This window comes from Arachis stenosperma, chromosome 9 (genome assembly GCF_014773155.1).
Source record: "Arachis stenosperma cultivar V10309 chromosome 9, arast.V10309.gnm1.PFL2, whole genome shotgun sequence".
Taxonomy (NCBI): Eukaryota; Viridiplantae; Streptophyta; class Magnoliopsida; order Fabales; family Fabaceae; genus Arachis; species Arachis stenosperma.
Window position 1 is genome coordinate 160274194 of NC_080385.1, and position 25786 is coordinate 160299979.

Below are 25786 nucleotides of genomic sequence, written 5' to 3' on the forward strand. Positions count from 1 at the left end.
TTTCTTGTGCATCCAATTTCCACATTTCAGCTTCCAGCTTAGCAGAATTTTGTGTTCCAACAACTCCAACAGCAGCAGCAGACACGTTACTTCTTGCACCAACTTCATCAACCCACTCAAAAAATTTGCATCTTCTGTTAGGGCAAGAAACAAATCTTCTATTAGGATTCTTTGTTGTTCCTAAAATTTGAAGACTCAGAGTGTCACCACACAAACAGTGAACCCGCCTTTCCTTTTCCTTTGGCCACCCATTCTTTGCACCATCATCAACCTCAATCCAATCAAAATCATCAAGCCACTCAAAAAAGGTTGCATTTTGGTATCTTCCCACAAGTAACATACCTTCTACCATGGTCAAAAACGGCTGAGGAACGGCGGACGGTTACTGCCTCTCCACAGAAACACAGGTGTCTTCTTTCCTTCGAGTACGAGCTCCTGGAAACACAGCTTCCCGAAGAGAGAATGAATGAGGTTCCTTGACTATGAGCCATAAAGTTGGAGAATATGAAAACTAAAATTGAAGAAGGGAGAAAAAGAGAAACCTCAGATACTGCAATGCGAGTGTTTATAGGGAGAAGACAGGGGTAAATAAGTCATTCCACAGCTCACTAACGTTTTTTTTAACGTCAAACGTTAATAGGGACTTAATTGAAAAAAAAATAAGGTACATGGACCCAATTGAAAAGAAAAAAAGTATAGGGACCTAATTAAAAATTCGGTGAAACTATAGGGACCTACAGAGTAATTAAACCATATTAAAATTAGTTATTAATATAAAATATATGTTAAAATATAAATACATATCAAATCAAAAGTTAATTACCAGTATTGCCACAACAAAGACAATAGCCATAGTCAAAAGTTAATTACCAGTTAAGTAACTAGGATAATGACATAATGAATTTTTTCAAAGATTTATAAATTAAAAATACCTAAGTTTCGTAAACAAGATATGATGAATTAAAATTAAAATTAAAAAAATATTTTTATTATAGAATGCTTAAAAATTTTCATGAATAGACAAAAAATATTGATTCATGTCTTTTGATATTATTATGAATTTTTCCTTGCGTAATTTGAATGGATACTAATGACATCAGTAACTAATAGATTATCTAAAATAGAGACTTAGAGTCAAATACACATACAATAAAATTATGTATATGTTAGTTTACAGCTATATATTAAGTTTAAAGAATAATTCTATGACAATTTAAATTTGAGTTAAACAAAAAGATCAATATTATAATAATGCTAAATCAGTCTGTTTAAATTGCAGAGTCTGACTTTTTGATGTAATTTTTCAGGTGATTCATTATATACAAAATATATATATACCAAAATTCGGATACACTAGAAATGAAAGCGAAAAAATAAAGAGTTGCATAATGCAATAAATAAACAGAAATTAAAACTACTTAACCTTTTTATTAGAACTTTTCAGTAATACAAATTTTAAATCTTGCAGAAACAGAACGCATAAGTATGTAAAAACTAAGAAAAATATATAGAGAGTTCAAAAATGCTACTGCAAATAGTAACGCTGCTGTTATTAGAAACGCTACTAGTGATAGATTGCGAGTTCAAGAAAACTGATTTACGTTGAGAGTGCTCATTAACATTGAGAGTAAGAAAGAGAACGCGCTGCAAGAATATCGAGAGAGTGAATGGAATTTTGTAGAAGAAGAGCGTGTGAGATAAAAAATATATACTCACACTCTCTATATGTATTTGAATTTTTTTTATTTGGTGTACAAAAATACCAATATTAATTATTTATTAGTCTAAAAGTTAAAAATTTGTTGACCCAAAAGTTATAAATTTGCTAACCTCTTAATACTACTGTTTTAAAAATAAATAATAACAAGTATTTATATAAGTATATAATATTTCCGTTAATTAAATAACAGATTTGCCCCATAATGCCGCCGTTAAAAATAAATATGCTCAAATAAATAATAATAATAATTCAATTAGCTAATTATCCAAAATAAATATAGTTTCTCAAATGAAAATAAGACTATTAGTATTTAATAGATTTTTTAAAAATTTAATGGAGACAATATATATATATCGTATATTTATTTTATTATTTTATTTAATTTGGTTTTCGGCTTACATATAATAATTATTTTCCTTAAAGTCTTTTTACTATGAATATTATAGAATATCAATTTTGTAAATAATTACTTGATAGAAAAAAACATTATCTATATTTATATATAAAGAAAATTGTAGTTATTAAATTTGAATTTTTGTCTTTTTCATAATTATTCTTATGTCTCTTTCTATAATGTTATATTTTTTTAGATTTTTTAACTATTAAATTATAATGGTATTATATAAAAAATAATTAATAAAATGTGAATTAACAAACACAAGATGTCGGACAAGATCCTAGTATTAACAATAAATATACCACTATGCTATATGTACATCAAAATAGTTATCAATGTAAAATATATGTTGGAATATAAATATACATTAAAAATAAATTAAATTACATGTATACTTATACATACTAATTTTTGTGATTAATTTTAGTATACAAATAGCATTTTTAATAAATTTAGCATGTAATATTGCTAAAATAAAGAAATGACAAAAAAATATTTTAAAATTAAATTTTTTATGTGTTAATTAAACTATTTAAAATATTGATGTTAACTCTTTTGTTATTTTCGTCCCTAATACTAAAATTTTCTGGGTTTCACACTAAAATATAGGTTTATGTGCGTAATTAATCAAGTTAATATATAATAATTGAAATTATTTTAGACTTGATGGAGACGAATTTGTTAGATAGCCGAGGAAGCAACTACATAAGAGGAATATGCACATATTGAATCATATCATTCCTCAAAAATAATAATTTAAAAAAAAAAACAAAACTGATAGAGTGCCATAGGCATCATGCATTACGAGGTTGTGGGATTGGTGGTAGCTATGTTAGTGTGGATGGGTTGTGCACTAATCATAGAACGCAGGCACCGGAGATTGGAGGAGCTAAGGCAGCTTCCGCCGGGACCAAGATGGTGGCCGGTGGTCGGCAACATCTTTCAACTAGGTTGGTCTTTGTCACCACACGAGTCTTTCGCAAAGCTGGCTCGACACCACGGTCCAATCATGACCCTCTGGTTAGGGTCCATGTGCACCGTGGTAGTCTCCTCCAGCGAGGCTGCATGTCATATGTTTAAAAACAATGATGTCATCCTCGCTGGTAGGAAAATTTACGAAGCTATGAGGGGTCCTTATGGATGTGAAGGCTCCCTCATAACCTCGCAGTACGGCCCGCACTGGCGCATGCTGAGGCGACTTAGCACAACAGAATTTTTTGTGGCGAGTCGCCTAGATGCCATGCGGGCCGTGCGTGCAAAATGCATAAACCGCATGGTGCAGACCATAGAAGGCGCGGCTGGAGATGAATCCTCCGGCGGCGTTGAGGTGGGGAGATTGTTCTTCATGATGGCGTTCAACCTTATTGGGAACTTGATATTCTCGAAGGATTTGTTGGAGGGTGAGATGGAGAGAGGGGCGAGATTCTACGAGCATGCGGTGAAGGTGATGGAGTATGCAGGGAAGCCGAATGTGGCGGATTTCATGGCGGTGCTGAAGTGGGTTGATCCGCAGGGAATACGGCGGAGGACGCAGTATCACGTGGAAAAAGCGTTCGAGATTGCTGGATTGTTCATTAAAGAGAGGATGGAGAGCGGGTGCGGAAGGGGAATGAATAAAGATTTCTTGGATGTGCTTTTGGAGTTTCATGGAGATGCTGCCACTGGCCCTTACACTTTCTCTCCAAGAATCATCAACGTCGTCGTCTTTGTAAGTTCCAGCAATACCCGTTGAATTCTAATTGAACAAAAATATTATATTTACATACAAATTGTGAGTGGTGACAGGAAATGTTTACGGCGGGGACAGACACAACAACGAGCACACTGGAGTGGGCAATGGCGGAGCTGCTGCACAACCCAAGAGCCCTGGAGAAGGTGCAGACGGAGCTGAGGACGAAGATTGGGCCCCACAGGAACATGGAAGAGAACGACATCGACCACCTTCCTTATCTCAAAGCAGTCATCAAAGAAACCCTGAGACTGCACCCACCTCTACCGTTCTTGGTCCCTCACATGGCGATGGACTCTTGCAAGCTGCAGGGCTACCACATCCCCAAGGACTCGCAAGTTCTGGTCAACGTTTGGGCCATTGGAAGGGACCCGAAGGCCTGGGACGCTCCATTGCTCTTCTGGCCTGAGAGGTTTATGCACATGGATCATGTGGATTTCAAGGGTCACCACTTTGAGTTCATACCCTTTGGCTCTGGTAGAAGAATGTGCCCTGCCATGCCACTTGCTTCTAGGGTGCTCCCACTCGCACTTGGATCTTTGTTGCATAAGTTTGACTGGGTTCTGCCACGTGGCATGAATCCCCACGAGATGGACATGAGAGAAGGCTTCGGAATTACTCTCAGAAAAGCTCTTCCTTTGAAGGCCATACCACTCCCTCACTACTCATCTACAAAACAGGGGACCTGAACATAATTTTATGGTGTGTTAAAAGAAACAATAAATCATGAAATTATCATATTCTGCAAAAGGGTTTATGTTATTCATGAAATTACATAATTAGAGAGAAAACACAAATTTAATTAAAGACACGTGTTATTAGATACTTCACTTTCCAAACTTCTGGCTGAGAAATTAAAAATGACTAAACCTAAACTGAAGAGAACTATTCTTTGGAACTTTGAAAGACTTTCTCATTGGATACATATATATCACATCTTGAATTCAAAACTCATTGTCATCATCAATATAATAAAAAAATCTGATATACAATTATGCTTTGGAAGTGTTTGTTAAACTTTGAGTTATAAAAATCTCACAATGATTTAGTAGGGTTAGACTTACTGTTAATGCATCATTAGAATCATCTAACCACATCAGCATACTCATCATTGTCCATAACATGGATAAGGAACTTTTAATTCCCAAAGCCTTTTCAATGAAAATCGTTGGAAGTTCTAGTGCAGCTATAGATACAGTTAGTACTCTGGCTCTTGTTGAAGCATGAGCATTCTATCAATGTGTATCACGATTGAAGACATGTACTTATTATTATGATTTTTTTTTTGGGGAAAAAAATCTTCAAAAAACCAAGAGTTGAAGCTATGTTATAGTATAGTTCTCTCGAATGTGTTGAATTGAAACTTCCATGATACAAACCCTTAGGTTTCGATGGCTTAGTTATTTAAACTAAATTAATTTAAGACTGACTAAATGCCTGGTTTAGATGCAAGCTTATAGTCGATTTTCCCATTAGCTATTTCGCTTTCTAAGAAGGTTCTAATAATTTTTTAACTATCAATTTTGGCCATTTATAGATATTACTGATTAAAATTAAAATTATATTATAATACAAAATGTATTCCCTTTTAGTAATTAAATATCAAAATTGATTTCAACTAACATCACTCGAACAATATTCAATTTATCATAAACAATGCTAAATAAGTAAATTTGCACTATTTAATACCAACTCAATTTTAATTTATAGAATTAAGATAATTCAAAACTTCCTGTTTGCAAAGTCTAAGCTAACACATTAGTCACGTCTCAAGTACGTATATTACTCCTAACAAATATAAGCAACGTTCACAAGAGGCAAGAGAAATTAAGCATCATTCGGAAGGTATTTTAGTATTTTTAGGAACATTTACATCATATATATATACTGCAAAAGCCAGTCTGATAGGTTGCTAGCAATAACATATCTATTGCACAAAAGAAAACATACTCATGTACACACCATAAGTCGATCTAGTCCCTAACATGCTACTGCTTATGTAAGCTTACGCTTACAATTTCTGATGGCAGCTGCTCTGGAAGATTTTTCATCATCACATTCAGGAGATTCCTCTACCACACCTTCCTCCTGCACAACCAGCCCTCGGTTCCGAGAAAATTTCCTGATAGGTGTGACAGTTAGAGGACGTGGGGAACCATCATCAGAACCCATCTGTGGTTGAGAACCAACAGTGCAAAACTGAGTCCTATGAGGCATTAACTCCTTGCCCTCAGGCACCATATCTTTCATTAACTGTAAATAATGTTGACAAAACCAGAATTAACAAAAGAATATTGATGTAAATGATGTACAGCATTGAGATGACAACAGAGATGTTCCTTCATGAACCATAATGCCAATCTGTCTAGAACATTATGGTGTTTAATTTACTGTGCCATAAAATAACAAATCTTGCCATGCACCATTTCTTTGATCCCCATTTAGTATCTCACATCTTTAAATTCAATTAACTTTGTTGTAAGGCATTGCTAAATAAAAAGAAACTAGCAATTGTAAACAAAGAAGTGGACAAAAAATTGCATCATATATGCACATTGAATTGCAACTTTACAAGTACTGGGACAAATTCATACCTTCCAATCTTGGAAATCAAATCTGAACATGAAATGAGTGAAAGTGGCTTCTTTAGCTTTCAGAGAATCACCCGAGGGAGCATTCCTAGGCGCTGGAAAAGAAAACAAGTATTTTAGGTACAGTCGTACAGATGACCCAGGAATACAATAAGAGAGCACAAATTTAGTTGAATATTATGGTAACATGTCTTACAAACGTAGTGTATGCGGTTTTCATCCACAGTGATCTGAGCCCGACCATCTTTGACTAAAAATGACAGGCTAAACAAGTTTTCCACGGTCTGAGCAAATGATGTTCTGTTCAGAATTAGACATTCAAGTTGAACGCGTCTCATTTTCGCCAAGATGTCAAACATTACTTTCATGGTTTGATCAGTATCAGATCTCTCCTTTTCTTGGGCCTGAACAACCTTTTTCAAACAAACAATAACTAGAAATCAGTGCCAAAATACTTGCAAGAATATGAAACATAGTTGAGCACCACATTTGTTTTCGATTTTTATGCACATTATGGAACACAAAGTAAACAATAAAGATAAAGCCACACCCCTTTATAGCAAAATATGTACTAAGACGAGTAAATAAAAAATCCAACTATATAACAATCAGCATAATGAGCATTCGTTAACAATGGATTTCGGATGCTTATCACAGAAACATTCACAACACAGCAAACAAAAAAGGAATAGAGCAAGGAAGTAAAACTCAGCCAACCTCTTGAGGTCTAGCCCTTTCAGATGTTGGCTGTGTTCTTTGTCTCTGAACTCCAATCTTGCGTTGCTTCAACTCCCTCTCCATGGGACCAAGCCTTTTAGAAAACACAACACAAAACAGATCAGCTAAAAAAAAGAAACAAGAATAAAAAAATATAAGAATCCCTGCGAAAACAAAACTCACATGGTGCAACAACCCTGAACCTTCATAAAAATGGGGGACACAGCAAGACCAAGTTTTTTCCAGTCGATCGAGTTGCACTCCGGGTCTTGGATGGATGGTTGGCCATATTCCTTGATCAAACAACCAACAAATTCAGCAGGGGTAACATTGTCATTCACCATAGACCTCACTGACATCACCAAACTGTTAGTCAGCTCCAGCAGCGCCTCTGCATCTGCAACCTGCTCTCTCGGCTTCTGGACTTTAAGCCAAAATCGAAGATACAGTGTCAAGTGTCACCAACTATTAACCAAACCCTAACTAAATCATCTTCAATATTCGGGGCAGATAATGAATGCAGCTAAATAAGCAACACAACCACAAATAAATAAATAAGATAAGAAGAATACCTTGATCGTGGAGCTTGTGGAACTCATTCAAGATGGAATCGAACTTGTCGGAATCGGTGTTCATCAAATCGTCCTTTTTCTCTGTTAGATTTGAAACGAGAGTGTCATTGAGAGGGAGAAAGAGAAAGAGGGAGAGAAGCTACCGTTAATATGAATAATAATTAAAAAATTACCGTTAATGAGAGTTTTGAGTTTGAAAAACTCGGAGCGTATGAACCGGCGACTAGCCGGATCTTGTTTCTTAGGGGACTCAGCCTCGTCGGCGGCCTCAGCAGCGGCGACGCGTTCTCTCTTGACAGTGCGAAGCTGGTCGTCGGCGGCGTCGCGTTGCCGCTTATTGGCGACTCGTTTTCCACCCATCGTCGAACAATTGAAGAACCCTAATTTGAGACGGAATTGCTGCGCTTGCGCCTTAGAAGAGAGGGGTTTGGGTTTTGAAGCGACGAGAAAAGAAATTCAAATAAGGGAAAGCGAAAATCAGTGCACTTGGTGTTTCAAACTAATAAGAAACGAAAATAAATAATGAGGGGAAAATTTTCCCGCTTGTGTGAAATTTTATAACCCTCCCTTACCAAACCCTTCCCACTTCCCCACCTATTTTACCTTTTTACCTCCAAAACTTACGCCACACGCCTCATAACTTTGGGCTTTGGCCTTTTCTGGAAAATATTCTTCCCCAATACCAAGGCCCGTATCATATATTTTAAAATTATGAACAAAAATATCTTTAAATAATTTAATAATACGATAAAAATATTCGATAATAAATATATTTTTTTTAAAAATTAAATTTTGATGTAATTTTTTACAATTATAATTAAAAAAATGATATATCATTATTCTTAAAATTTTGTAATTTTTTAAGTATATATTTTTTTATTTTTTAAAAGTATTATTAGTTATTAACAAAAAAATTACAATATATATATATACTTAACGAAAAATTATCAAATTTCAAGGATAATAATATCTTTTTTTTAATCATGTTTGCAAAAAAATTATATCAAAATTCAATCTCGAATGTATTTTTTAAAAGAGGAGTACTAAAAAACCAATAATTTGTAATGTGTAACTATCAATTAGCCATCATCAATGTTTTTTAAAAGAACTTTAAGAAGTCTCTATTCTCTAATAATGAAGTTTTTTTTTCTTTTGTTTCCACGATATTTCCTAACTCGACAAGTTAAAAACTAATCCGCCGCGGTACTAAGTTTTATTTAAGAATGTGTTGCTGGTCAATAGGTTGTTACATGCACGAGACAGATTAATAAACTAACTACTAAACCAACTCAACTTAGTTTTTAATAACGAGGTTATCAATAGATATATAAATATGAATGCATTAATTCTTTGAATTAGAAGCATACTTTTCTTTGATAAAAGGTTTAATTAATTTTCTTTGAAATTGATAGTTAAAAATTGTTAAATAATTTATAGATTTATCTAAATTATCATTTAACTCATATGAAATCAAATGTATTTGAGGTTCCACCGTAACAAATTAAATAACCTCCAAAAATCACTAAAAGTAAAAGCAGATTTATCTTTCTAAAAACGATAAAAAATAATAAATATTTTACATTGGTAAGAGCTATAGCATCTCCAACTAACCGGCTGCTTTCTTTGGTTTTGGATTGCTTTTCTAAAGAGTAAGATTGGATTCAAGAAGCAATTCTCATTGGAGATGCACATCCTCCTCAGCATTATTGTTTATATATACATGATAGATAATTAATATATATTTTTTTAACATTTGAATTAACACTAATTATTTCAGTTGATAGATACGCCAAATAGCTTCACACCTTTGTGTGGTGGATTCGAATCCATTCTATCAACTTTATGTTCTTCTTCTTCTTCTCTGTCTTCATCTTCTTCTTCTTCCATATCTTCTATAACTACTTCACTGCAAGCTAACCTAGTAGTACTCTTCCCAATTACCTGTCGTTTTGTGGCTTCAACATTTTCATTATTATTATTATAAATCACATCGATCAACCCAAACAGACGGTGCTGATGATGATGAACAACTTCATTGTTCACAGGCTCGCACATGTAAAATGCAATGACGTCTTTAGCCTTGAGTTTCTTGTCCTTCACGAAACGGTTCCACCCTCTCGTGAACACATAACTCTGGCTACTCTTCCAATAGCAGTACCTGAATTTCCACGATCTCATCAATTTATCGTAAAACATAACCTCCACATCAACGCCAACGCCGCCGCCGCCGAATTCCCCTGCTTCCATTGCATTATTGTTATTGCCATCAACAAAGGGCAAATACGTAACTGCATGTTTCTTTGGAATAACAAGCCTGTTCAGTTTCCCAACGTCGCTGGGCGTTAATTCTTTCTGAAAGAGTTGCGTGCAAGAAAACTGTTCTCCTCCTCGAATCTTGATGCGCGTATTATGGGAATAAATTGTTCCTGTGGCTTCTTCTTTATGGCTTTGATTTTGAAGAAACGAAGTAAATTTGGAGGGATATGTACCGTCTCTGATCATGGTAAGAACAGTTTCCGTGCTGTAATAGCTCTGGAAATAAGGCTCCTGAACGGTTTGATCGTTCCACGGGAAGTTTCTGTGGCTTTCGCCGCTTCTTAGCTTGATGGTGGCGCTGTCGTAAGCCATGGCGGCTTCTCTTTCTGTCTTGAATGTTCCCAGCCATATTCTCTGGTGGTTTGCGTATATTTGTGCTCCCCAATGCCCGTTTTGCTGAGGAACAACGCCTTTGAACTTCTGAAACCCTGCGTTCTCTTCGTACCTCAAACGTTTCCCCATTATTTCTTTATTGTTATTAGAAGGTGATGAACACGTTTCAGAGTTATTATTTGGCATCATCATTCTATGTTGTTCTTGATGAATTATGATCATCACTCTTGATGATAACTAGGATAATATATTATTTTTCTTCTACTGTCTTGATGAATTTCGAGTTATTGAACTGAAATTCAGTATGACAACAATGGACAAGAGGATGGGACAACTAATAATGTGATATGATAAATAGAAAAAGTTAACAGAAAAGGGATGTGATGATTGATTTGTTGATGAGGTTTATGCCTATTTGTGATGTTTATTTGTTGTGCCTAATTTTGGGTAACTAATCGCATAACAACTTAGAGTTCAAGGATGAACCTAATTATTGAACTACTTCAAGTTAAACTTCAAATAATGTGTTTTTAAGTTAACTTGGGTGGAACAAATCTATGTAGTCTTTAATTTTCTTAGTTTAGGATAACGGAAATGTATTCATTATCTCAAAGCTAATTATATTTGTTTTTTAGTAGCTTAGTTTCTTTTCTATTGTCATAATGTGATTGGAAAAGTAAAATTTACTGTCTTTTTGGTTGAATATTCCTCCCCGTCACAAAAAATTAAAATTCTGTCGTTTAACCATTAACAAAATTAAAACAGTATTATAATTACATGAATATATGGCTAAATGAAACATGTGTTACATTAATTAGTTAAATGAAACATATGTTACATTCATTACGAAACAATGAAAATACTAAATAATGTAAAATATAATATATGTATGTGTTTTGCATTAGGTAAAAATTTAAGTGCAGTCAACTTTAAAGTTAATAACATTATAAGGATTAGTTTTCTAAAATATGCAATTCAAAATGCATATATTGTTTTTAGATAAATTTATCAATATTTTAAATTTTAAACTTTTATGAATAAAAATAATAATTTATTTTTAATTGGAATTAGAAAATTACTTCAATTATTTAAGCAATTAGCTTGCATGTAAACAAATATTGGAATGTATAATAGAAGTATTTTAGTTATTTTTTATAATAGGATATTGTAGTTATTTTCTATAAAAAATAATATTAATTTAGACCAGTTCAACATTTGATTCACTATTTTTTCGGTAAAATCAATTTGTCTAACCTAATTTTAACAAAAATAACACGATTTAATTGATTATATGTATTAAATTTTAATTACTAAAAAAATCTTAAAAAAAAAGTTTTAGACGTCTTGTGTAAGTAGCCGTTGATTCAAATTTCAAACCCTTCTCTCTTTTTTCAACACTTAACTGTGATCTTAACTAAGCAATGTCAATAATAAAGCTCAATACGAAAGCGATTCCCTCGTGTCTTTTGGCCCAACGTTCCATTATATATATTGCATGTTCTGCTTCAGCTATATTATCATCAACACTACTTCCAACAATTAATTTCTTTACCATCTTCTTCATACTTATGCTTTAATTTGTTTCTGGTAGCTCCCTCCTTTTGTTTCCTGCATTACATTAGTTCATTTAATATGTGTGTGTTAGTCCACAACATACCAAGAATGGCCACTTCTTCATTCTCAGTTGATGTCGCCGCACCCAATTAGGTATACTGGTCTTGTAACACTTGATAAGGTATACTAACTTTAGTTATATGTTCTCACTCATTGAAGCATTCCTCATTGATTCCTATTTGGGTCCATACTTAACCTGCACAATCTTTCAGATTATCTTTGTTCGGGTAATAGTTTGTTATGTTAGAAATTATTAAATTTAAATATTTAAAATTATACCGTGAATTTTTAAATATTTTTTTAAAAAATTAAAATTTAAGTTTATCGTCGATTAAATCGGTTAGTAACTATTGATTTAATTATTAATAATAAATTATATATTATCGTCAAATTTATCTAGATAAATACGACGGTAGCAAGCTCTATAATTTTGCCAATCAAAAGTTTAAATATACCGGTAATTAATAGTGGATGAAAAAAAATCTGCCAGTAAACAATTACCGGCAATGTTCATACCGTCCGACAGTATCAGAGAACTTTCTTGTAGTGAAAGCGATGTTATTTGTGCCAAGGCAACCCAACTTTTCGAGGTTGAGGGCGCTAAATCCACCATCAAAGGGAGTAGAAAGATTCTTCATAGCGATGATTTCATGTAAGTAACATTTGCATAGGCTTTTTTTTTTTACTTTTCATTTTCTTAACAAGATTCAAATTTTAGATTTTCTTTTGTTATAATGTCAAAAAACCTTTGATTCTAGATTTTCTTTTGTTATAATCAGGGGCGGAGCTAGAAATTATTTTGGGAAGGGCTAACATAAAAAATATAAGTTAAGAAGAAAGAAAAATTAAAAATTAAAAAGGAATTAAACTAAAAAATTAAAAACTTATACATACATCTTATTAGTTTGGGGGGCCATTGCCCCCCTTGCTCATAACGTGGCTCCGCCACTGGTTATAATGTCATAAAATCATATCTAAAAGTTTAAGTTGACAAGAAGAGACATAAATAATTGTATATCTAACAGAACTATTAGATTATATTGTGTCACGCATTTGGCAGATTCATGGATAAGGCAACACCGATGACAGACAATGACGAGGCGAGTCCAATGAAGCAGTGGCGACTCTGCACGGTAACAAGTTGAGGAAGCAAAATGTGTGCGAAGAATGTTACCGGTGTGGCTATGCACAATAATCTACTCGGTTGTATTCCCATAAATGGCTTCTCTGTTTGTTGAGCAAGGTGATGTGATGAAGTCCAACATTTGCCAGCGCCCAGCGGCAAGCATGTCAGCATTTGACATATGCAGTGTCCTAGTGTGCACCTGTATTTATCGCCATAATATTGAGTTACATTAAGTTGCTGTAGTGAGTGTAATTAACGCTTTTGCCCATTATTCAAATGCCAATTTATTACCAAAATGGATTGAGGATCCATTAAAATGCAATACTGTATGGTATTCATTAGGAATTGATTGGTTGAATAATTGTGTTTTTATGAGTGATGGTGAGATCTACTATATGTATGATAAGTGATGTAACATGTACGTATTGACTTAGGTCAATTAATTGTATGATACAGATACATGCCATAACAAAGTCACTCCACAATTTTCATATCTTCGCATTAAGTAAATCTTTATTTTCCACTCAATTCTATGAATTGATCATCTTTCGAAAAGACAAAAACCAGCTAGTATTAGTTTATTACTCAACGAACTTAACGAAATGCATCTTTCAAATATAGACCATATACTAGTAAAGCCTAACTTAAAAGCATATAGCAAAGCCTGCAATATAGAGCAGAAACCAAATCTTGGACCAACAATTTAGATACGTGGATATATTAAAAGTTGATGATGGTAGAAGATAACAAAATATTAGAAGCTAAAATCAGATCATGTGGCACATTGGAAGCTAATTGACAAAAATTTCAACTAGAAAATTCTGCACAATTCAATCCTCACTAAAGAAAACCACGTAAACTAATCATAAGTGTTTGTCCTGAAAGTGCTAAGAGAAAACAAGGGCAAAGGAAACATAAATCACATTCCACTCTTGCGTAATTCTTCTATTCCATGGGCAAAGTGGCACTTCTCCCCGAAAGTGCAGGAGCCTTTTGAAAATTTTTCACATATCTTGGTTTTGAAGTTGTTTGAACCAGGACCATATGAAGTGACATTCTTCTTTGCAGGTCCAGCAGCCGAACTAACATTCAGAATAAGTTCGTGGACCATGGAACTTGCTTGTTTGATCTGATCAAAACTTCCTTCAAGCTCGATGTTTTTAAGGTTAGGATCAGAATCATGTTCCCTGATAGAAAGTTTTGCTCCTGTTACACGACAGATTTGCTTCGAGTTGATACCATTTTTCCCAATAACAGCCCCAGCAAGGGAAGCATTGATACTAATCTTAGCGGTAGCTGAGGCGCCAAAGCCAGCAGCAGCTCCATGAACTGGAGTCTCAACTCGCCCACCAATCCTTTGTCTGTCTTCATATGAAGGCATTGTAGGCTTGCCAATCTCCCACTCACCATGAGCAAAGTGACATTTGTCACCAAATTTGCAACCTTCGCTTGAATTATACTTGTTGCACAATCTGGTTTTAACCATTGGAGGAGAAGACCCATCCGGGAAAGATGGAGGAACAGGTGGTGTTCTACTAACTTGAGGAAGAGCAGGGTTGCTACCAGCATTCATCATTTGAACGGCTTTGATGCCACCAGGAACATAATGCAAGAAATGGCATCCCTCACCAAATGGACAGCCAGAGGTGCTGCACATAAGATGGAAAGTGTTTATACATCAGATCAACATACTAACAAATAACAATACAAAAATTGTGTAGATAGAGCCAGATCTAAGTGAACTGCAAGTGTGGTTCTTTCAATTGTGAACAGAAATCAATCCTCCACCAGGGTTGCACGGCTTAAGATATTCCCTTCAGAATGCATAAATAATGCTTGCCATTAAACCTAACCTTACATTTTTATTTAATTGAACGAATAAAGAGTTTCCTTTGGTTAAGCATATACCAATTGAATATTATATGAGAAGTTTTAGCAGAGCAAACCACAGATTTAACAGTGACAATGAAAGTAAGCAACAAAATGATAATCACAACGACCACAGAGGAATGTCCAGGACTTAACAGCACGTCACAAACAAGAGGGCACCCTAGAAATAATTTAGTTCTGATCACAAAATGAAAATGTGAATGGGGGGAAGAAAACTGCATGGCTGAGATGATATTGCTTAAATGGAGAAATCTAGGTGCCTCTGCATAATCCAACATATCATAAATTTTAAATTACTTTTCATTCTCTTACAGAATGATCTAATCATATAGTAGAATAGTACAAACAAATTCAGTTTGGCAAACATAAGCTATCATCTCATAAAAAAGAAACTTATACTTCAGGTTGCAATCAGACACTTTTACATGAAATTGCAATTCAAAGTCTCATACACCAATGAAATAATGTATATTACGTCCCATTGAACATGCAATGATGCAATTTCAACTCTCCTACCTCAATGGATTAACGAACCTTTTAAGGGGTACATATACAGCATCATATAAAAGAAAACAAGTGACTTTTTTCTAAACGAAAAATAGAATATATAGGTTGAATAATGCCACTTTTTTAAAAGAAAAACAATAACAGAATTAAAATCCTTAAGTACCTAAGATTCAGCATCAAAGAGTATTTTCTCAGCTTCAAATTGCTTTAAGAAACAACAGAATGATTTCAAACTTTAATATTATGAAACAAGATAACCAAGGAATCAAATTGTATGGCCAAATCAACACTAACAACATCCTACAACCCAAATGCATTATTATACAAACATGTAAACAAAACCCTTCATGCAGCAACACTGCCAAAACATGGAAATATAATCTATCTGGAACAAGATTCCAATCAGGAAGCTAGTCTAGAAACAAAATAAGCCAACCTGCAGCATTTAAGTATTCTTGGGGGCATTGGGGTGCATGAAAGACCCAAGAAACCGATATTAAAATAAGGAAAAACTCTTAATACATAATTCCAACGCCATATACCTGATACGGACTTTGGTTATCATACTACAATGTGATTTCATATATAAAAGCCAAAGCACGTATATTTAAACAAATGAAAAATTAAAATCAAGCATAAAACAAAGATTGTTCTGAACGCAAACAGAAAATGAGAGGTCAACCAATATGGAATTCAAACATATCCAAAATGAAGTATGTTATGAATGCTTCCAATCAAATTTTGTTTTGTTCTCTTGATAGAGCATGTGTTAAGCCATGTAGTGCTCTAGAACATTTCAGTGATCTGCATCAGACCTCTTTACTTGAAAAGAATTGTAGGGTATTGTAAATGTAGATCAAGTTTTGCATCCGATAGAATGGCGTTCTATTTTATTATAGCCTGGCAAGCAGTTAACAGAACTTTTCTTGAGAATCAACAATTTCTGTTCATAGTCTTGTTGGTTATCATGGATTAGAAGTAGAACCTGTATCACAGCTCTGACTACCCAATTCATTAGTCAAATCAAATGGATTATGCTCGGTGAGATTGTTATCAGGATTTTTCCGCAACACCAATGGAATTTGTAAATATATGTAATTGCATTAGATTTTATTTTAGATAAGTTAAAGATTTGAACCTGAAAAACTTTGTGCAAGGCTTCAATTTGCTTCCTAAACCAGTTGGAAAAGACTCCATTTCTGTTACAGAACATTAATTAAGTCCCCTCCGTTAAAATTTGATTAACCTTTTATGCTTCAAACTTAAATAACATCCAATAACCTTTTCTCCCCCCTTACTTCTGAGTATTTAAGCAAACATCAGCTCATTTATATTCAAGCATACGGATTATTCTGCGAGCATATAATAATTGAAGAGTCCAATACCCAGGAACTTAACACAGTACAGTTTATTTTTTAATTTAAATTGTAAATAACCTAATTGGAGCTAGCAGGTAAAGAGGGTAATAACAATAGAAGCACAACAGAAAGATAAAACAAGTGCAGAAAACTTTAACGGGGAAAACAAAAATATAGAGATGGAAGCATTGTGCTGAATCCAAAGAGGAAGGGAAAGACGAACCTGAAGCTGAAGGTGGCCTGAATTTTTTGGAGGCGCCATTGCCGGTGCCGTTGAAAGGGTGTTCGTGCCGTCCCCTTTTGCGATCCATTCTAGCTCCCAAAAAAAAAGGGAAAAGAAAGGAAAAAGAAAAAGAAAAAGCTAACCCTACCCTAGCTAGGGTTCTACCAGCTTCGATATTCCAAACCCAAGAGGAAGAAGGAGAAGCAGCAGAAGCAGCAAAATACAAAGAAGAATGAAAGAGGTTCGTCACCCACTCGCTCACTCGCTGTAATTGAATTCACGTGCCGCTCTCTCTGCGCCTCATCTCATCTCATCTCATCTCATGCATCGTTTATTTATTTATTTTTTAAAAATTTGCAAAATGAAGGGAAAAGGGGAATATCGAGAAGAAAGGAAAGGGTGACCGCCACACACAATCGCGTGCGCCCCACGTCACGTGACATCATCGCTTGCTAGTTATTACTGCTATGCACATCATCCAAATCGATCATTTTTTTTTTCCTTTCCGCTTTATCACTTGACGGGCCAGGCCCAACTACTCCACCTTTTCTTCATATTGGGTCATTGGGACGCACCAAAATGAAATTTACTGTACCAAGTAAAAAATTAGTTACAGAATCAGTTTATTTGTATATATATTCATACATTTTCAATATATATTTTATAGAATTAAGTGTGTACACATAATATAATTATTTCACCAATAGAATCCAAAGAAAAAGAAATGGAAATGTTTTTCCCTTTCGCTGAACTCACCCCCAGACATCACCAAAAACAATTATTTCAATTTCCAGCATGTGGTATATCAAGTGTTTTTGTTTGATAATGGCAACAAATATTTGAGAATTAAAAAAAAATGTGCAATGCAAGCTCATAAGTGTTTGTGTTTGAGTTTCTTTTAACTGAAACCTGAATGTGATGAACAAAGACCATTCAATCAATAACCAAATATAAACTTTTAGGTAGCGTTTGGAAAAGAGACAGAGAAATAAGTCTCAATATTGTGTTTAATGTAAAGTGAGACACAAAAACTGAAATAAGAATAAAATTCTAATTTAATTTGCATAAAAGACAAAGCTAGAATTAATGAATTGAAATTGGAGTATTTTAAGTATAAAATATTATTAAATTTTTTCCAAAAATTTTAATCCCCTATATTTCCACTTTTTGGAGGTATTGAAATACTTAAATTTTTAAGATAGACTGAAATTTCAGTATTAACTTCTGAACTAATAAATATAATACTAAATCTCAATATCTGTCCTAATATCTCAAAACAAATACTTTCTTAAAAAATATTAACGGACAGCTATCTAGAACAACGTCCCATGCACGTTAGGAACTCCGAAATCCGCAGACAAAATAGTGTTTTTCATATATTAAGCTGTTTGAAATTCTCTTTCACCCGGATAAAACTAAATCTAACCAATTTCAGACCTTCAATAAATGAATACATGGCGTGCTACGTTACATTAAATCATTGTGGTTATTAGGTATTAGGAAGTAGAACCTGGAGTATGAAATAAGATGAGTTGGTCTGGGATTTCAAACTATGTTTTAAATAGTTTATTTGTTATCATGTGCAAAATGCCTATACATTATCATGGACTGATATCACTAGTCCTTTGAAGCATCAATTAAATCAAACACAAATTTTTACACATTGATATTCTGAATTCATGTGTCCAATGGAGAAAAACAATATATTAATATCACCTCTTCTGTCCAATCCCAGCAAAGGTAATACAATGCCGATGCCACAAAGCACCAAATGAATATGACCACCCAAAAGAGAAAGAATGATAGTACCATACATCACACAAGTACTATAACCATACATCTGGATCACTTTACAGAAAGTTACATCTGTTATTAAAATACAAATGTAAAGGTATAGAATGCAGACCACAAGCAACACTGGATTGGCTTGCCATCATCTCGCTCAAAATCATTCGACAAAACAATCAATATTAATCTTTATCATGCTATCTAAGTACAATTCTCAATCTCATACCCATAACTTTTCTATCTTGAGGTACAAGCTAAATCTTACCGGTAGGAACCATATGGCCGTTGAGGATAACCACCAGTTCCCATCATGGGGTTATAATTACCTGCCATGTTGGACCCAGAGTATAACCCAGTAGGTGGCTGCATCTGGACTCCCTGAGCCATACCCATGTTCATTCCCATTGGCGCGCTCATACCTCCATAGCCTCCCATACCCATACCACCAGCAGGACCATTGCCCATTCCCATTCCCATGCCTGAACCCATCATTGGGTTTGGCGGAGCTCTGAGAGCACCAGCACCAGCCCGGCCTACACCTGAACCGGATCCCATGGCTTTACCCATGGTTACAGTTGATGTTACCGCTGTTGTGGTAGGTTTCTCCATCCTCTTTTCCTTCCTATTAATGGAAGCAAAGTCTATTCCAATATCTGCTAAGGGATTTATTTTAGCTGCAGATAAGAAGCATTGAAGTCAATAGTTGGTTCAGATACGAGAAGACAATCTAACCGAAGTGAATAAAAAATGTCAGAAACAGCAAGAAGAGGCTGAGGTACAAGCACTCACCTCCAGATATATTCAAATCAACTAGCCCCCTGCTCAGTGTATCTGCCCAAACAGTTGATTTCATCTCAAACTTGTCCTTAGACGGTTCTGAGGCCTTATAATTTGATCCTGTTGAAGGCACAGCATACTGGGAAGCATTAGGAACATTTGCACCTTGACCAAGTAAGCTGCCTACAAATTCATTTTGTTTTTCACCAGATACATCATGTGGTTGATGTGTAAAAGTGGATGCATTCCCCTCTTGTGCGATGAAATTCCCACTGCTAAACTGTGGTGCTTGATTCGTTGGGGATTGAGAACTAGACCCTCCATGCTGGGGAAAGTAGTTTGCAGTCTGTGGCAGCTGTCCTATTTGTGCTTGGGGAGTCATGTGTGAAGGAATAGGTGCTGGAGATCCTTGTGGCAGGACATTCCAACTGTTCATATGTCCATTATTTCCACCACTTGGTTCAAGTAACATACCCGAAGCTCCTGAAGTCACAGATCCTGCCTGATATTGGAATCCACCATACATAGGACCCATTGACTGGCCAGGTTGACCAGCATGGGCTGAAAAGGGTTGCTGTGCATGTTGACTAGTTGGTGCCAAATAAGGTGGTTGTACTGGTTGGCCATTGGCAGCTGAAAAGGCTTGCTGGGAAAGTTGGCCAGTGGGAACTGAAAAGGAATGTGTTGCTGGTTCAGCTGAGAAACTTTGCGGCGTATTTTGGCCAGTTTGTGCAAAAATGGATTGTGATGCCATTAGCTCAGATGAAGATTGAGAATTGGGAGGGGCTGAAAAGTTCTGCTGAGAGATCGTTCCAGGTAATGGTGCAGGCGGAAGAATATCTGCAAGAATATCATTCTGCTGTTGTGGGGCAGAAAAACCTTGAGATATTAACTGTGAGTTTGTCGCTGAAGAATGAGTGTCACTGGCATCTGATGTAGAGTGCAGTGCAGCAGAAAATGAGTCTCCAAACCCAAAGTCAGATACACTTGATTGGGATGGTTCGACCCTCTGATTCGTCTCAGGTTGAGATGGAGTTGTTTCAGAAGAAATGGCCTTAAATGGTGAATCACCGAAAGGGTCTTCAAAAGACTGCCAAAAGTCAAATCAACAATATTTTCAACTAGGACTAACAAGGAGATCAGTTCCCATAAAAGGACATTAAGAGTAAAAATGCTCAGAAGCATCTAAAAAGGATTATTCTCCGCATAAGCACAAGAATAGATATACTTTCAATATAAAAATAGCACTTCCAATATTTAGAAATTTGAATTCCAACCATTCATTCTGGTGACAACAAAAATGGTAGTAATTATTATGTTACATTGCTTAATAAGCATACATGTTCAAAGTCAAGCATGCGCATATCAGAAAGGACAGAGAGGGGGGAAACAAGGTAAAAAAGCATTTCAAGCCACACAGAAACTCATTCTTATAATTACTGTATATTACTGACTTACTGTATATATAAAAAAGGACAATCAAGCACATTTTTACCTGATCAAAATTATTGGAGCCAGGTGGTGGTGCTGCAGAGGAAGCTGTTGAATCAAGGTGTACATTGCCTTCAATTGCTGCGGCTGCAGTTGCTGATGCAGAGGGCACTAAGGACAATGCATTCGACGAGAATGACTCTGAGAGGGAGCCAAGTAAGTCCACTTCAACATTATTTAAGGTGGCCGGGGCAGCTAAGAAGAAACACACAGACATCATGAGTATAAAGCATAATGAATTTTTCTAGCAAAGAAATTAGCACTAAAACACGAATACATTCTCCTGGATACAATAAATAGTAAACTGAAACAGTGAATATCTGCATTTAAAAGTCCATCAATTTTACAGTATGGTCATGCCATTGATTTGGATGTGTAGGACCAAAGTCATGTATGGATTAAATTAAGTGTTACATGCTGCCAGACACCAAGGTAGAACATTCCTTGAAAGCACTTGCATAGTTGCATTTAATATCCAAGAGAGAAAATACTAATTACATTTTGTAACAATTTAACAACTGGATTTACAATAATAATGAAGATCAACGCAACTGAATTTAGCAAAGAACTTTTCACACCTGAAAGAGGAACACGAGGGTCAAATTCATCAGAAGCCTCAACTTCCTGGTTTCTAGATATAGCAGTAGTTGGCACACCATTTACTTCAATTGGATTATTACCTACAGAAGGAGAAGATCCTGTCGGAGCAGAAGTTTGGTGTGGATTATCACTTGCAGGAGAAGAGCCCCTTGGACCAGATGCTGCTGAAGTTTCTCCATCCCTGTAATCAAGAAATTATTAGCAACAGATTCAATTGTCAGCAAGTGATGTCCATATTGTAAACTTGATACCTTTCATGATGTACAGAGCTTTCAGATTCACCAACAGCATCCTCATAACTTGGAGGAGCCCCCATATTTTGCTCTGGTAGTTTCTGCTCCAGCCTGCCCATTGTATTACATATGGTAAACTCAAATAATACCATGTAGTAATATGTGTAAATAGAGGGGGGGACCGAGAGAAAAAAGAAATAACATATCTATGAATGTTTTACCTTCCTTCCAGAGAAGGGTCTTCAGCCTTAGCACTGGTACCTCTGACAGAACATTGCAATAAAGAATGTTACACATTGCAATAAAGAATGTTACAATGATTCCTTATTATTTTTGCCAGAGTTTACAACTCAGTGAACTCACAATATATTCCTTAAACTTGAACTTTAAAAATATATGCAATCCATTCCACATTAATAAATCAAGGAATAAGGCCAGACCAAGTTGGTATTGAATGAATTGGGTTCTTATTACATACCTCAGCAGCAAGGAAGATCAAGGACAGAATGGGAAAAATTGCCCCTTATCAATTTACATATAGGAGGAAAGGCAAGAAGAAAATAACAGAATGGGGTCTAGGGAGTAAGGGGAACCGAGTTTTAGGGAGTTTGTTAGAAGTGAGAGGAGGATATAAATAGGAAAGCCAGAAGCAATTGGACGTTAGGAAGTAAGTAGAGTACAAATTGAGGAGAGAATTGGCCTCTCAAATGGCAAATATCATTTATATTATTTCTTATACACTCGTACACAATTAAATAATATAATTCCTCACTGATTGGGGAAATATCACACAGATACTCCCTTTTCAGTGATTTCACATTCTTCTCTATTTCTATTCTAATTCCTACTGCAACTACCGATCTACTTTCTGTTATCTCTGCCAGTCTTACAGCTCTACATCCTCAATATAAAAAATGTTAAACTGAGAAATTGGGTGTCATTGATTAATGATTAGAGAGTAAAAAGTGGACAGTAAAATCTTGTGAAACTCCTACATGTATCCCCTCACTCCCCCTCCCCCCCCCCCCCCCCCCCGGGGGCAACTTTTTTCTTTTCCAAGAAAAATGGAAGCTACCAAAGGCCAAACATAAAGTACAGACAATAACAAGAAAGGTTGGATCCAAAATTTAATCAACCTTGAGAACTCTATTGATAAATATTTATCAATGAATATTTGTTTAGACAAAAGCAAATTTTAGTGAATGCAATATCTTATCCAAATATAGGGTCATACCGAGACGAGTGTTGACCTTCATCATTGTAACTGCGATCAGGATCTCTATCTGAGCTCCTGCTTCTAGAGCCATAATTGTAATCATTAACATCTTGACTTCTTCCCCTGGATTCATCATCCCTGTAGCCATCTCTATTATATCGATCCTCATAATCTCTGCCATAACGATCTCCATCACGATTATACTGATCATCATCTCTATAGCCCCATTCTTTTTCTCTACCATAGCCTCTATCTTCCTCCCTGCTCCTATAAGGATCATCATCATATCTATCACCATAAGGTCCATTGCTTGAATATGAACCAGGTCTATACATTCCACTTGATGCATTGTTGCGAAACCTGGGGAATCATATCGGCAATTACATATATCCTCCAAAGTAAGATTGATACTTACATGTTGTAAGTTATATCTTGTGATTTTAGATTTAATAGTCTAGAAGTTCCTTTGGAACTTCATAGATGAATAAAAACAATAAAAAAAAAATGCTTTAAGAATGCTGGTGCTTCTTAATTAATGTGATTGGTCTAAGTTGTTATATAAAATGGGAAATACTGAAGTTCAAAAGTTCAAAATATAAATAAAGATAATAAGATGAGAATTACTTGTCCTTGTTAGCGGCAGCCTTCTGTCTAACCTCTATGACTCTTTCTTTATCATTCACAAGAGTAACGAGACTCTGTGATTTCCTCCTGACATTGTTTCCCTGGTCTTTTCCACTGGAATCAATATATTGAAAATCGGACAATGTCTGTTCACAATACATTGGCAATAATATTAAGTTAAATTCTAATTTTCAGATCGTTTCAATAATAAACAAAACCTGAATGACAGAAATGAAAATTACCGATATTTGATAGGCGTGCTCTCTAATATCCTCTATGACTCGCTCTGACCCATGACCTACCATGTATTCTAGTACTATCAAAGCCTGTGATTTAACAGTTAATATGAAAACATTAGCACTATGTAATTCTAAGCATGTATAATCAGCAGTAAAACACATACAGGACAGAATTCTAAATAGGAAGGTAACCAGCATAGTCATGACAAATTTAACAAGCGGTTTACTTCATGGGTGCTTTTCATTGTCATGGGGACTAAAAAGCATTACAACAACAGAAAATAAATAAGAATAATAGAACACACAAGTAACTACAACTAAAACATAAAACTGCTCCCTGAACACCTTGTAGACATGTCGCCAATTCTTGCCAGTGTCATTAAGTCGCTTCCATATTACCGCCATGATCATCTGGTATTCATGACTGCATTAGAATTGGAGCTCAGAAATGAGATTCTTTTTACGGCAAAGCACAGTTCGATTCATTATTTAGAAAGAGAGATTAAGCTTACTAGTTTCTGCTCGCCTGTGCAATATCAGCAAGAAGTGATCCATGAGGACCCCAAGATTCATTGCTCGTAGCATCGAGAACCTAAGGAAAGGATAGAAACAGCTAATGGGATTAATATTTGTGAGATAAGATTATATGATGCAAATTCGAAGACACTCAACTCAACTAACTATATAGTCACCAAAAGAAAAAAAACTCAACTAACTATTCCCGAGCAAAAACTTAGGAAAAGTGAGCTCAAAGTTCCCCACAATCCTTACACCAATGCCATAATTATGCAAACATAGTTTACAGTGAGTATAAAAATATAAGAAAACCACACACAAATTTACCTTCTGTTCTATGCCAGGAACTTTGAGTACTTTCTTATTTACTTCTCTTTTCCTGCAATTTTACAATGGAGAGCATAAATCAGTAATGAAATAGCAATACAGATCAAGATAGAAAATTATACTCCCGCCATATTGAACCATATCCATATGTTGTTATATGTTAATAAAGAGTTAAGACTTACAGTTCCCTAACAGTTTGACCAATGGCCTTCTTCATCGTAGCTGGTTTCAATAACGGTTATGTGCCGGCACCACAGGCCAATCTGCAATTCGGTAACAGCCATATCCATTCATCAAATGAGGTAAAATACAATAAAATATAAAACAGCAGTAATAAGCAAGTATCAATAAAGCTTATATTAAAAGAAACTTATCAAAATCAATATAGTGATCCCAAAAAACAACTAAGGAACAAGAAAGAAACGAAAAAACAGTATTTTGACAATCGCAACATAACAGATAAGAAAACAAAGCATCAAAATCAGGATCCTTAATTGAAGCACGAAATGAAATATAAATAAGTGAGGTAAAGATAGATAGATCCAAGAAATGAAAAAAGTGAAGAAATTTGAGGGGAATCCAGATCTGAGTACGCGAAATCGAGATCGAAGTTACCTGATCTAAACAGTGGGCAGAACTCAGAAGATGAAGGTGAAGGTTTTAGAGAGAGAAAAAGAGAAATCGGAGATTGCAGAGAGGTGCGTGTGAGTGTGTTTGGTGAGTCTCTGAAAACATAGAATTACGAGGGAAACAAACAGAAAGGAAACTACAATATTAACATGGGAGTGATTTTCTCTCTCTACAATTCTGGAGTTTAAACCGAAAGAAAATTGAAGACAGAGACAAAGACATGGCAACTTACACCAAGGGAATTATGGCATC

At 35.2% G+C, this 25786-nt stretch overlaps 6 protein-coding genes across 7 annotated transcripts; 2 read left to right on the top strand and 4 right to left on the bottom strand.

The window, feature by feature from the left end:
• The first annotated feature begins 2874 nt into the window (after positions 1-2874).
• Positions 2875-4653, top strand: LOC130950674 (cytochrome P450 76A1). Its single transcript, XM_057879231.1, has 2 exons — positions 2875-3825; positions 3903-4653. Exons 1-2 carry the CDS (start codon positions 2914-2916, stop codon positions 4533-4535), a joined length of 1545 nt encoding a protein of 514 aa, XP_057735214.1. The 5' UTR covers positions 2875-2913; the 3' UTR covers positions 4536-4653.
• Positions 4654-5665: 1012 nt separating this feature from the next.
• On the bottom strand, positions 5666-8224 carry LOC130947722 (non-structural maintenance of chromosomes element 4 homolog A-like). Its single transcript, XM_057876425.1, has 7 exons — positions 7900-8224; positions 7727-7807; positions 7338-7578; positions 7155-7248; positions 6634-6850; positions 6441-6532; positions 5666-6099 (listed from the first exon to the last, which is right to left on the bottom strand). Exons 1-7 carry the CDS (start codon positions 8084-8086, stop codon positions 5842-5844), a joined length of 1170 nt encoding a protein of 389 aa, XP_057732408.1. The 5' UTR covers positions 8087-8224; the 3' UTR covers positions 5666-5841.
• A 1275-nt stretch (positions 8225-9499) lies between these two features.
• On the bottom strand, positions 9500-10504 carry LOC130950330 (AP2/ERF and B3 domain-containing transcription factor At1g50680-like). Its single transcript, XM_057878837.1, has one exon. The coding sequence runs from the start codon at positions 10502-10504 to the stop codon at positions 9500-9502; it is 1005 nt and encodes a 334-aa protein (XP_057734820.1).
• A 1950-nt stretch (positions 10505-12454) lies between these two features.
• On the top strand, positions 12455-13495 carry LOC130947590 (protein NRT1/ PTR FAMILY 7.1-like). 2 transcript variants are annotated; one of them, XR_009072722.1, is made up of 2 exons: positions 12455-12641; positions 13024-13495. XR_009072722.1 is itself a non-coding variant. In XM_057876290.1 (2 exons), exons 1-2 carry the CDS (start codon positions 12496-12498, stop codon positions 13132-13134), a joined length of 231 nt encoding a protein of 76 aa, XP_057732273.1. In that variant the 5' UTR covers positions 12455-12495; the 3' UTR covers positions 13135-13495. The 2 variants fall into 2 exon arrangements, 1 of the variants encoding a protein (XP_057732273.1); XM_057876290.1 differs by having other exon boundaries at positions 13050-13495.
• A 364-nt stretch (positions 13496-13859) lies between these two features.
• On the bottom strand, positions 13860-17435 carry LOC130950698 (zinc finger CCCH domain-containing protein 44-like). The gene is made up of 3 exons (XM_057879256.1): positions 17094-17435; positions 16651-16711; positions 13860-14764 (listed from the first exon to the last, which is right to left on the bottom strand). Exons 1-3 carry the CDS (start codon positions 17179-17181, stop codon positions 14035-14037), a joined length of 879 nt encoding a protein of 292 aa, XP_057735239.1. The 5' UTR covers positions 17182-17435; the 3' UTR covers positions 13860-14034.
• Positions 17436-18730: 1295 nt separating this feature from the next.
• On the bottom strand, positions 18731-25767 carry LOC130947496 (clathrin interactor EPSIN 3). Its single transcript, XM_057876197.1, has 14 exons — positions 25520-25767; positions 25087-25167; positions 24905-24956; positions 24574-24653; positions 24407-24485; positions 24065-24148; positions 23823-23968; positions 23217-23558; positions 22204-22245; positions 22001-22093; positions 21728-21930; positions 21154-21344; positions 19671-20748; positions 18731-19555 (listed from the first exon to the last, which is right to left on the bottom strand). Exons 2-14 carry the CDS (start codon positions 25119-25121, stop codon positions 19143-19145), a joined length of 2838 nt encoding a protein of 945 aa, XP_057732180.1. The 5' UTR covers positions 25122-25167; positions 25520-25767; the 3' UTR covers positions 18731-19142.
• Positions 25768-25786: the final 19 nt, after the last annotated feature.

Excerpts from the sequence above, each read along its gene's own strand:
- LOC130947722 (XM_057876425.1), bottom strand. The coding sequence starts at position 8,086 with ATGGGTGGAAAACGAGTCGCCAATAAGCGGCAACGCGACGCCGCCGAC. Across the intron at positions 7,808-7,899 it reads ACTCAAAACTCTCATTAACG|AGAAAAAGGACGATTTGATG; the intron begins GTAATTTTTTAA and ends CAAATCTAACAG. Across the intron at positions 6,851-7,154 it reads AAAGGGCTAGACCTCAAGAG|GTTGTTCAGGCCCAAGAAAA; the intron begins GTTGGCTGAGTT and ends TGTTTGAAAAAG.
- LOC130947496 (XM_057876197.1), bottom strand. The coding sequence starts at position 25,121 with ATGAAGAAGGCCATTGGTCAAACTGTTAGGGAACT. Across the intron at positions 24,957-25,086 it reads GGTCAAACTGTTAGGGAACT|GAAAAGAGAAGTAAATAAGA; the intron begins GTAAGTCTTAAC and ends GTAAAATTGCAG. Across the intron at positions 21,931-22,000 it reads AGCTCTGTACATCATGAAAG|GGATGGAGAAACTTCAGCAG; the intron begins GTATCAAGTTTA and ends TCTTGATTACAG.
- LOC130950674 (XM_057879231.1), top strand. The coding sequence starts at position 2,914 with ATGCATTACGAGGTTGTGGGATTGGTGGTAGCTATGTTAGTGTGGATG. Across the intron at positions 3,826-3,902 it reads TCATCAACGTCGTCGTCTTT|GAAATGTTTACGGCGGGGAC; the intron begins GTAAGTTCCAGC and ends GAGTGGTGACAG.
- LOC130947590 (XM_057876290.1), top strand. The coding sequence starts at position 12,496 with ATGTTCATACCGTCCGACAGTATCAGAGAACTTTCTTGTAGTGAAAGC. Across the intron at positions 12,642-13,049 it reads CTTCATAGCGATGATTTCAT|ATTCATGGATAAGGCAACAC; the intron begins GTAAGTAACATT and ends CGCATTTGGCAG.
- LOC130950698 (XM_057879256.1), bottom strand. The coding sequence starts at position 17,181 with ATGGATCGCAAAAGGGGACGGCACGAACACCCTTTCAACGGCACCGGC. Across the intron at positions 16,712-17,093 it reads CAGGCCACCTTCAGCTTCAG|AAATGGAGTCTTTTCCAACT; the intron begins GTTCGTCTTTCC and ends GTTCTGTAACAG. Across the intron at positions 14,765-16,650 it reads CCTTGCACAAAGTTTTTCAG|CACCTCTGGCTGTCCATTTG; the intron begins GTTCAAATCTTT and ends TCTTATGTGCAG.
- LOC130950330 (XM_057878837.1), bottom strand. The coding sequence starts at position 10,504 with ATGGGGAAACGTTTGAGGTACGAAGAGAACGCAGGGTTTCAGAAGTTC.